Source organism: Phycodurus eques, chromosome 14, assembly GCF_024500275.1.
Source record: "Phycodurus eques isolate BA_2022a chromosome 14, UOR_Pequ_1.1, whole genome shotgun sequence".
NCBI classification, from domain to species: domain Eukaryota; kingdom Metazoa; phylum Chordata; class Actinopteri; order Syngnathiformes; family Syngnathidae; genus Phycodurus; species Phycodurus eques.
In genome coordinates this window covers 22,110,420-22,122,736 of record NC_084538.1, presented here as the reverse complement: position 1 = coordinate 22,122,736, position 12,317 = coordinate 22,110,420, and the positions used below count along the sequence as shown (strand labels likewise).

General features: G+C 44.3%; 1 protein-coding gene across 5 annotated transcripts in view; it reads left to right on the top strand.

Annotated features, from left to right (window-relative positions):
• The window catches only part of nrxn3a (neurexin 3a), a 199,470-nt gene that overhangs the window by 169,089 nt on the left and 18,064 nt on the right, over positions 1 to 12,317 (top strand). For all 5 annotated transcript variants that reach the window (XR_009769756.1, XM_061695537.1, XM_061695536.1 and 2 more), the window contains 2 exons: positions 9,134 to 9,315; positions 11,638 to 11,809. Coding sequence is in view for 4 of the 5 variants with exons in the window: in XM_061695537.1 (XP_061551521.1) it covers positions 9,134 to 9,315; positions 11,638 to 11,809 (354 nt within the window). In the remaining variant the exon portion in view is untranslated. The remainder of the gene's footprint in view (positions 1 to 9,133; positions 9,316 to 11,637; positions 11,810 to 12,317) is intronic.

Genomic DNA, 12,317 nt, shown 5'->3' with positions numbered 1-12,317 from the left:
CAGGCATTTTCTCACACACTAGAATTATATTGAACAAGCTGGTCAAAAACTCCATAGCCATCTCTCCTAGATGCTTCCATACCTCCACAGGAATGTCATCAGGACCAACTGCCTTTCCATTTTCCATCCTCTTTAATGCATTTCTAACTTCCCCCTTACTAATCATTGCTACTTCCTGGTCCACCACACTTGTCTCTTCTACTCTCCCTTCTCTCTCATTTTCCTCATTCATCAACTTCTCGAAGTATTCTTTCCATCTAGCTCGCACACTGCTGGCACCAGTCAACATATTTCCATCTCTATCCTTAATCACCCTAACCTGCTGCACATCCTTCCCAGCTCTATCCCTCTGTCTGGCCAGCCTGTATAGATCATTTTCTCCTTCTTTAGTGTCCAACCTGCCATATATTTCACTGAATGCCTCTTGTTTGACCTTTGCCACCTCTACCTTTGCCCTGTGTCGCATCTCAATATATTCCTTTCACCTCTCCTCGGTCCTCTCAGTGTCCCACTTCTTAGCTAACCTTTTTCCTTGTATGATTTCCTGTACTGTGGGGTTCCACCACCAACTCTCCTTCTCTCCTTTCCTGCCAGAAGATACACCAAGTACTCTCCTGCCTGCCTCTCTGATCACCTTGGCTGCAATGGTCCAGTCTTCTGGGAGCTCCTCCCGTCCACAGAGAGCCTGTCTCACCTCTTCCCAAAAAGCTTCACAACACTCATCCTGTCTCAGCTTCCACCATATGGTTCTCTTCTCTGCCTTTGTCTTCCTAATCTTCCTCCCCACCACCAGAGTCATTTTACACACCACCATCCTATGCTGTCTAGCCACACCTTACAGTTGGTAACCTCCTTCAGATTACATCGTCTGCACAGAATGTAATCCACCTGCGTGCTTCTACCTCCGCTCTTGTAGGTCACCCTATGTTCGTGCCTCTTCTGGAAAAAAGTGTTCACTACAGCCATTTGCATCCTTGTTGCAAAGTCTACCACCATTTGTCCCTCCAAGTTCCTTTCCTGGATGCCATACTTACCCATCACTTCTTCATCACCCCTATTACCTTCACCAACATGTCCATTACAATCTGCACCAATTACGACTCTCTCTCTGTCTGGGATGCTCAGAACTACTTCGTCTTGCTCCTTCCAGAATTTCTCTTTCATCTCTAGGTCACATCCTACCTGTGGGGCATAGCCACTAATCACATTACACATCTTCTTTTCCTTTCGGCTTGTCCCGTTAGGGGTCGCCACAGCGCGTCATCCTTTTCCATGTAAGCCTATCTCCTGCATCCTCCTCTCGAACACCAACTTCCCTCACGACATCCATCAACCTTCTCTTTGGTCTTCCTCGAGCTCTCTTGCCTGGCAGCTCCATCCTCATCATCCTTCTTCCAATATACTCACTATTTCTCCTCTGGACGTGTCCAAACCATTGAAGTCTGCGCTCTCTAACTTTGTCTCCAAAACATCGAACCTTGGCTGTCCCTCTGATGAGCTCATTTCTAATTTTATCCAACCTGGTCACTCCAAGAGCGAACCTCAACATCTTCATTTCCGCCACCTCCAGCTCTGCTTCCTGTTGTCTCTTCAGTGCCACTGTCTCTAATCCGTACATCATGGGTGGCCTCACTACTGTTTTATAAACTTTGCCCTTCATCCTAGCAGAGACTCTTCTGTCACATGACACACCTGACACCTTCCTCCACCCGTTCCAACCTGCTTTGACCCGTTTCTTCACTTCCTGACCACACTCACCATTGCTCTGGACGGTTGACCCCAAGTATTTAAAGTCCTCCACCCTTGCTATCGCTTCTCCCTGTAGCCTCATTCTTCCCCCACCAGCCCTCTCATTCATGCACATATATTCTGTTTTACTTCGGCTAATCTTCATTCCTCTTCTTTCCAGTGCATGCCTCCATCTCTCTAACTGTTCCTCCAGCTGCTCCCTGCTTTCACTGCAGATCACAATGTCATCTGCAAACATCATGGTCCACGGGGATTCCAGTCTAACCTCATCTGTCAGCCTATCCATCACCACTGCAAAAAGGAAGGGGCTCAGGGCTGATCCCTGATGCAGTCCCACCTCCACCTTAAATTCGTCTGTCACACCTACAGCACACCTCACCGCTGTTCTGCTGCCCTCGTACATGTCCTGTATTATTCTAACATACTTCTCTGCCACTCCAGACTTCCGCATGCAGTACCACAGTTCCTCTCTGGGTACTCTGTCATAGGTTTTCTCTAGATCTACAAAGACACAGTGTAGCTGCTTCTGACCTTCTCTGTACTTTTCCATCAACATCCTCAAGGCAAATAATGCATCTGTGGTACTCTTTCTAGGCATGAAACCATACTGTTGCTCGCAAATACTCACTTCTGTCCTGAGCCTAGCCTCCACTACTCTTTCCCATAACTTCATTGTGTGGCTCATCAACTTTATTCCTCTATCGTTCCCACAGCTCTGCACATCACCTTTGTTCTTAAAAATGGGCACCAGTACACATTTCCTCCATTCCTCAGGCATTTTCTCACACACTAGAATTATATTGAACAAGCTGGTCAAAAACTCCATAGCCATCTCTCCTAGATGCTTCCATACCTCCACAGGAATGTCATCAGGACCAACTGCCTTTCCATTTTCCATCCTCTTTAATGCATTTCTAACTTCCCCCTTACTAATCATTGCTACTTCCTGGTCCACCACACTTGTCTCTTCTACTCTCCCTTCTCTCTCATTTTCCTCATTCATCAACTTCTCGAAGTATTCTTTCCATCTAGCTCGCACACTGCTGGCACCAGTCAACATATTTCCATCTCTATCCTTAATCACCCTAACCTGCTGCACATCCTTCCCAGCTCTATCCCTCTGTCTGGCCAGCCTGTATAGATCATTTTCTCCTTCTTTAGTGTCCAACCTGCCATATATTTCACTGAATGCCTCTTGTTTGACCTTTGCCACCTCTACCTTTGCCCTGTGTCGCATCTCAATATATTCCTTTCACCTCTCCTCGGTCCTCTCAGTGTCCCACTTCTTAGCTAACCTTTTTCCTTGTATGATTTCCTGTACTGTGGGGTTCCACCACCAACTCTCCTTCTCTCCTTTCCTGCCAGAAGATACACCAAGTACTCTCCTGCCTGCCTCTCTGATCACCTTGGCTGCAATGGTCCAGTCTTCTGGGAGCTCCTCCCGTCCACAGAGAGCCTGTCTCACCTCTTCCCAAAAAGCTTCACAACACTCATCCTGTCTCAGCTTCCACCATATGGTTCTCTTCTCTGCCTTTGTCTTCCTAATCTTCCTCCCCACCACCAGAGTCATTTTACACACCACCATCCTATGCTGTCTAGCCACACCTTACAGTTGGTAACCTCCTTCAGATTACATCGTCTGCACAGAATGTAATCCACCTGCGTGCTTCTACCTCCGCTCTTGTAGGTCACCCTATGTTCGTGCCTCTTCTGGAAAAAAGTGTTCACTACAGCCATTTGCATCCTTGTTGCAAAGTCTACCACCATTTGTCCCTCCAAGTTCCTTTCCTGGATGCCATACTTACCCATCACTTCTTCATCACCCCTATTACCTTCACCAACATGTCCATTACAATCTGCACCAATTACGACTCTCTCTCTGTCTGGGATGCTCAGAACTACTTCGTCTTGCTCCTTCCAGAATTTCTCTTTCATCTCTAGGTCACATCCTACCTGTGGGGCATAGCCACTAATCACATTACACATCTTCTTTTCCTTTCGGCTTGTCCCGTTAGGGGTCGCCACAGCGCGTCATCCTTTTCCATGTAAGCCTATCTCCTGCATCCTCCTCTCGAACACCAACTTCCCTCACGACATCCATCAACCTTCTCTTTGGTCTTCCTCGAGCTCTCTTGCCTGGCAGCTCCATCCTCATCATCCTTCTTCCAATATACTCACTATTTCTCCTCTGGACGTGTCCAAACCATTGAAGTCTGCGCTCTCTAACTTTGTCTCCAAAACATCGAACCTTGGCTGTCCCTCTGATGAGCTCATTTCTAATTTTATCCAACCTGGTCACTCCAAGAGCGAACCTCAACATCTTCATTTCCGCCACCTCCAGCTCTGCTTCCTGTTGTCTCTTCAGTGCCACTGTCTCTAATCCGTACATCATGGGTGGCCTCACTACTGTTTTATAAACTTTGCCCTTCATCCTAGCAGAGACTCTTCTGTCACATAACACACCTGACACCTTCCTCCACCCGTTCCAACCTGCTTTGACCCGTTTCTTCACTTCCTGACCACACTCACCATTGCTCTGGACGGTTGACCCCAAGTATTTAAAGTCCTCCACCCTTGCTATCGCTTCTCCCTGTAGCCTCATTCTTCCCCCACCAGCCCTCTCATTCATGCACATATATTCTGTTTTACTTCGGCTAATCTTCATTCCTCTTCTTTCCAGTGCATGCCTCCATCTCTCTAACTGTTCCTCCAGCTGCTCCCTGCTTTCACTGCAGATCACAATGTCATCTGCAAACATCATGGTCCACGGGGATTCCAGTCTAACCTCATCTGTCAGCCTATCCATCACCACTGCAAAAAGGAAGGGGCTCAGGGCTGATCCCTGATGCAGTCCCACGTCCACCTTAAATTCTTCTGTCACACCTACAGCACACCTCACCGCTGTTCTGCTGCCCTCGTACATGTCCTGTATTATTCTAACATACTTCTCTGCCACTCCAGACTTCCGCATGCAGTACCACAGTTCTTCTCTGGGTACTCTGTCATAGGCTTTCTCTAGATCTACAAAGACACAATGTAGCTCCTTCTGACCTTCTCTGTACTTTTCCATCAACATCCTCAAGGCAAATAATGCATCTGTGGTACTCTTTCTAGGCATGAAACCATACTGTTGCTCGCAAATACTCACTTCTGTCCTGAGTCTATCCTCCACTACTCTTTCCCATAACTTCATTGTGTGGCTCATCAACTTTATTCCTCTATAGTTGCCACAGCTCTGCACATCACCTTTGTTCTTAAAAATGGGCACCAGTACACTTTTCCTCCATTCCTCAGGCATCTTCTCACGCACTAGAATTCTATTGAACAAGCTGGTCAAAAACTTCACAGCCACCTCTCCTAGATGCTTCCATACCTCCACAGGAATGTCATCAGGACCAACTGCCTTTCCATTTTTCATCCTCTTTAATGCCTTTCTAACTTCCCCCTTACTAATCATTGCCACTTCCTGGTCCACCACACTTACCTCTTCTACTCTCCCTTCTCTATCATTTTCCTCATTCATCAACTCCTCGAAGTATTCTTTCCATCTAGCAAGCACACTGCTGGCACCAGTCAACATATTTCCATCTCTATCCTTAATCACCCTAACCTGCTGCACATCCTTCCCATCTCTGTCCCTCTGTCTGGCCAGCCTGTATAGATCCTTTTCTCCTTCTTTAGTGTCCAACCTGCCATACATGTCATCATATGCCTCTTGTTTTGCCTTTGCCACCTCTACCTTTGCCCTGTGTCGCATCTCAATGTATTCCTTTCGCCTCTCCTCGGTCCTCTCAGTGTCCCACTTCTTCTTAGCTAACCTCTGTACGATTTCCTGTACTGTGAGGTTCCACCACCAAGTCTCCTTCTCTCCTTTCCTGCCAGAAGATACACCAAGTACTCTCCTGCCTGCTTCTCTGATCACCTTGGCTGCAGTGGTCCAGTCTTCTGGAAGCTCCTGCCGTCCACCGAGAGCCTGTATCACCTCTTCCCGAAAAGCTGCACAACACTCGTCCTGTCTCAGCTTCCACCACATGGTTCTCTTCTCTGCCTTTGTCTTCCTAATTTTCCTCCCCACCACCAGAGTCATCTTACACACCACCATCCTATGCTGTCTAGCCACACTCTCCCCTACCACTACCTTACAGTTGGTAACCTCCTTCAGATTACATCGTCTGCACAAGATGTAATCCACCTGTGTGCTTCTACCTCCGCTCTTGTAGGTCACCCTATGTTCGTGCCTCTTCTGGAAAAAAGTGTTCACTACAGCCATTTGCATCCTTGTTGCAAAGTCTACCACCATCTGTCCCTCCAAGTTCCTTTCCTGGATGCCGTATTTACCCATCACTTCTTCATCACCCCTATTACCTTCACCAACATGTCCATTACAATCTGCACCAATTACGACTCTCTCTCTGTCTGGGATGCTAAGAACTACATCATCTAGCTCCTTCCAGAATTTCTCTTTCACCTCTAGGTCACATCCTACCTGTGGGGCATAGCCACTAATCACATTACACATAACACCCTCAATTTCAAATTTCAGCCTCATCTGATACTCTTTTCACCTCCAAGACATTCTTAGCCAACTCTTCTTTTAAAATAACCCCGACTCCATTTCTCTTCCCATCGACACCATGGTAAAATAATTTAAACCCTGCCCCTAAACTTCTAGCCTTACTGCCTTTCCACCTGGTCTCCTGGACACACAATATATCAACCTTTCTCCTCATCATCATGTCAACCAACTCCCGAGATTTTCCTGTCATAGTCCCAACATTCAAAGTCCCCACATTCAGTTCTAGGCTCTGTGTTTTCCTCTTCTCTTTCTGCCGAAGAACCCGCTTTCCACCTCCTCTTCTTCTTTGACTTCGACCCACAGTAGCTGAATTTCCAACGGCGCCCCGCAGGTTGACGGCGCCGGTGGCGGACGTTGTTAACCCGGGCCACGACCGATCCGGTATGGAATTCTTTGGATGAACGCTCATATTTGTTTGGCAAGGTTTTAAGCCGGATGCCCTTCCTGACGCAACCCTCTGCATTTATCCGGGCTTGGGACCGGCCTACAGTTTGCACTGACTTGTGCCACCCATAGGGCTGCATTAATCACATTACACATAACACCCTCAATTTCAAGTTTCAGCCTCATCACTCGATTTGATACTCTTTTCACCTCCAAGACATTCTTAGCCAACTATTCTTTTAAAATAACCCCAAATCCATTTCTCTTCCCATCTACACCATGGTAAAATAATTTAAATTTTCATCCGACTGTTTGGGAACAACTGCATCTTTTTGTCCTTCAGCCATTTCAACAAAGCCAGTGTTTTCCATTCGGGCCACTGAATGATGTAAACAGTAAAAAATGTTGGCAGCCAACAACTTAACCCCTTGTCTATTTAGAAAGAAACCGTCTGCCTCGTAAAGACGGCTGCGCCCCCCCAAAAAAGGGGAAATTGTCAATGAAATCCACGAATAGTACAGTGCACACTTCTTTGAGCCACTTACTTAATTGAATGAGCCTACTCAAATGTTCATCTCCAACTTGTACCATTGGGAGAGGTCCACTTATGAAAATCTCATACATTGCACTTTTGGTAGGAGATAAATTAAATCTCGCTTCAGTACCTCTGATTGATGCTTGACAACATCCAGGGCCCCTGAGTGTGCAGATTTCATAGTTGCGTGCTGATTAGTGATCTTCAGGATTGTTTTTAGAGATATCAGACACCATGTCATTGGTAAAACACAGTGCTTTGGGGTTCTTCTCACTGCAAAAATGTTTCACATCCTTGACAGCTCCATCACCAACTATTAATGTTTGGGGTGCCATTTTTTATCTTGTATTATTTAGTTTCATACCTTTCAGTGGTGGTGGGGGATGAGGATTCTTAGCCAGGGTCTTGTAAAAGTGGCTCCAATCCATTTGTAAGTCTGATTTCAATGTTTTGCATTTACTTTTTTCTTGCCCTTTACTGTAGCGACCGTCCGTGCACTCGGTGTTGAAGAAGCACGCAATGCAAGCCAGCCGGGTTCCTCAGGAATCTGCTGGTGTTTTGTCCTCCCTTTTAGATGTTGTCCAATATCTTTGGGCTTTGCTCCCAGTAAATTCCAGGGAGAAGTGCTGGAATATCCATTACCGTTTCCACAGTCCACATCCGTCCTCTTCGTTGATCTAAGTGGCTGTCTGTTAGCACACTTCTGCTCAACATTTGGAGACATTGCTAGAGTGGTTTCATTCCCCAACTGTCCATTTACATTCACATACACTTCAAGACGGTGGATTTTAATTTCCAATATTGACATCCTCTGCAGCAGTCTGTGATAGTCCTCAGTGGAAAGGGGAGGCATCTTGATTGCTAGCGTTGTTGCTAATAGCAGGCTTGTGCTAATTAGCAGGCCACGCTCACATAATGGTGAGAGGGTATCAGAAAATATTGGAATATGGCAACAACTGACTGTATCTACAAAAAAGTACAGTCCCACAGGTACTTTACTTCGCAGATTTCCCCTATTGCTGGTGTGGTCCAGAACCTAACCCCCGCAATAAACGAAGGATTACTGTACGACTAAAATGTACTTAGACTGTGATTCTTTTGAGCACCACTAAAAGGAGCTCACGTAACAGAACCAGAAACACACTTTGAGAATCACTGCTATAAAAATTACAACGTTTCATAGCAAACCATTCCCACCATAAAATGGAATTACGGATATAGTTTTAGAAATTTTTACACTAAAACCTGGGTATATGAAGGCCTACAATAATGATGTGCCTTTCCTTGATTGCTTTCACAGTGGCATCATTTAGGCCATTGTTTCCCCCATCGTGTGGTTTGTTTGTTCAGGTTTTTTACTCAAACATGAGTGAGTACGAAACCAACTGGTCCAAGACCACCTGATAGTGGTGGGGTTTTTTTGTTAATTTTTTATTTTTTTTTGTGCAATGGGTTTTTGTGTGCTTTAGTTTATTTACTGCATGAAATAACCACACCACTGGGTAAGCATACCAAATTTACAACTGACCAATTAACTGATTTGGACCACAAAATGCGACCTGGAGTAGTGGTGTGAAAGCATTGTTCATTCTTTTTTCCGAGTCGGTATCTGAATAAAAGTAGATTTATTATGTGGGACATTTTAAAATTTGTGATATTACAGCAATCTAAGTCTTGTACTAGCTTACTGTATGTTAGTTTCGAATTGGGATTGCTAGTTTCATTAAGGAGGGAGACTGGAAGACTGAGAACTTGGCCCATTGAGAAACACAATACCCCACAAAGTACACTAACTTTAGATTTACTTGTTATTACAGTGTCTTTACAGTAAACTGACAAACTCATATTGTTATATCATTAAATATTAAATGTTCTCCTGCTCTGCTCAGCTGGGACCACATACATTTTTGGCAAAGGAGGAGGTCTCATAACATTCAAGTGGCCAGCCAATGAGAGACCGAGCACCAGGACGGACCGGCTGACCGTTGGCTTTAGTACGTCGCTCAAAGACGGCATCCTTGTCAGGATCGACAGCGCTCCTGGTCTTGGGGACTACCTCATGCTGCACATAGTAAGTTCATAGTCAATGCTTTTCCTGTGAAACTACTGAACAAGTTGTTATACTTCAAGGATGTAACAAAAAGAATGACAATCTTTTTCAAATAAATAGTCAATCGGGGGTTTCAGAGTGTAGGACAGTCAGCCTTCCCGAAGAACAGATATAAAGAAATGGTTGAGGGATGAGTTTGGTTTGGAATTACTTACCCATTCAGTGCCCTGACCTTAACCTCATTTTGGGAATGAACCAGAACTGAACGAGAGTTAGGCCCTCTTGTCCTACATAAGTTAGATTAATCATATTCTCAAATCGTGTCTAGCCTGTAAATGCACAAAATGCACAAAAACGTGGCGTACGTTTTTTTTCACAGCAAAGTTCATATATATCAAGAGTGAAATGACCTTGGAAATGTGCGGTGCCGCACGCCAACCTCATGGCTGGCGTACACATGTTTCTACAGCTTTTGGTGCTTTGGCGACACTTCGAGGTGATGCTGGAAAACTGTTATAATAAATCTGCACATCAGAGACACATGAACAATTAGCACTGATGAACAATTCATGCCCGACTACATTTGATTTCAATAATATAAAAGATGCAAGTACTCGGAATTCACACGAACCAGTGTATTTAATGAATCACTGATATTTGTGAGGACACATATTCATTGATCAAGGTGATCATCTATTGCCCTCACGATCGCTTCTTGTGACTCCAGCACATGCACTGAAAAAAAGTCCTTTGAATTTACTTAATTTGAACATGTATTTTGGTTGCACATGATTAAAATGTGTTAAAATGACAATTTTTTTCGGAGAAGAGGGGTAAATCTTGTCATTTTAACACATTTCATTAAGAAATGTGCTTGGATTCATGCGTACGCACACATCTGAATATATTTGTGCGTACGTTTTCTAGATTTGAGCGTACGCCATGTTTTAGTACGAAAATCCACAGAAGTCTTTGTACATGAGGCCCCTGGGGCGTGGATTTCCTCCAAAAATATGGCGTACAGGCAATTTCAGAAAACGTCGTACGCACAAAAATATTCAGATGTATGAAACTCTGAGTACTCATGAATCCAAGCACATTTCCTTCGTACATTTCAATCAACGTGGAAATGAGTGTACATGTTGGAGTTGCAGACTCCTCCCTGTCCACGCCCACATTTGAATATGCAAATCATATTTAAATGAACCCTGCACCTAAGACGCCGATCTCCAAATGATCAGAAAAAAAGGAAAATGAGCAAGGTAATGAAAAAAAATACATTTTCCGAATGTGAAGTTGCTCAATGAATGGGAGGCACGCAAGAAAATCCTCTTTGGCGAGCTGCCCTACGGCGTTAACAACACGCGAAAGAGGAGTGAATGGGACAGCGCGTGTGCCAAAAAGTGTGGCCAAAAAAGGCGGAAGAACCGACGCGGAAGGCCTCACCCCGTTCGAGGAGAGAATCGCTGCGATCATGGGTGACGCTGCTCTCTCAGGGGTGATGGGAGAACGTGGCCGACACTGACAAAAAAATGTTTTGTTTTTTTTTGGGAGAAGAGGGTTAAATTATGTCAATTTAAACACATTTTAATCATGTGCAACCGATGTCCATGTTCAAATGAAGTAAATTCAAAGGACTCTTTTTTTCAGTGCATGTGCTGGAGTCACCAAGCGATTGTGAGGGCAATAGGCGGCATAAATGATCGCCTCGATCAATTAATAGTGTCCTCACAAATATCAGTGGTTCATTAAATACACTGGTTAATAAATGAAATTCTCAGTCCTTGCCTCAATTACATTGTTGAAAACAAATGTTGCCGGGCATGAATTGTTCATCAGTGCTAAATATTCATGTGTCTCTGGTGTGCAGATTTTTGAGAACAGTTTCCCAGCATCACCTCTAAGTGTCGCCACTGGCGTCCTGATACCTTTGTCCATCTAGTGCACATGGACACGTAGGTTGCTCGATGGTGCTCACCTGCATGACTTCCATGCAAGCAGCATGGGGTCAGTTCCCACTCAGTGATGGTTTAAATATAAATGATTGTCTATCTCTCTGTGGGAACTGATTGACTGGTGACCAAACCAGGCTGTAGTCTGCTTTTCACCCAAAGTCAGCTGGGATAGGATCTAACTCCCTGCCACCCTCAGTAGAAAATGGATGGACGATTGGTTACAAAGTGCACAAAAACAGAGGAGGCATTTAAATCACAACTATGTCATCAAATACTCTCTGAAAACAATAAGCTACATGATTAAGATGAGTGGCAAATATTATTCCAATGGCAAGCCCATGTTTATTAAAAATCAAGTTTTTGTGTTTGTTTGTTTGTTTCATTTTAGCAACAAGGCAAAATTGGTGTGACTTTCAACATTGGGACAGTGGATATCAGTGTACAGGAGAGCAGTACCCCAGTGAATGATGGGAAGTATCACGTGGTCCGCTTCACCAGGAATGGTGGTAATGCAACGCTGCAAGTTGATAACTGGTCCATCAATGAACACTTCCCGACAGGTACAAACCCCACAAACTTTTCTAATATGGAAACAACTCTTGTTGTTTGCAGTGTGTAAAAAGTCACCGCTGTTTCTGATGTTTTGGTTACCTTCATAAGGCCAAAATATTAAAAGCAACTTTTTGTATAATGCAGTACGGTAGTCACTGTCAGGGATTTGTGGCCACATGAAAAGAAAAAAAAAATCAGTTTTGGCCACACGATTTCAGTGGTGCAAATTGAAAACAGTATTTTCGAGGGCCGCTGTCAGTTATGGGCCTCAAGAATTATCATAAATTTTTGATACAGCTCTTTTATTGGATCTCGTGTAAACCAAACACCTTCAGCTACAGCCATGTTTTCAATCTTAAAATTACAAATCAGTGTCCCGAGCTTTTCCGTACATTTGTGTTTTTGGAAAATCTAAAAAAATGAATTTAAAAAAGTAAACTCTTAAATTACAGGGAAAAAAAACATTAATTATTGAGATACTTTGATAATGTTTTTTTCAACACAAGGTTGATGATG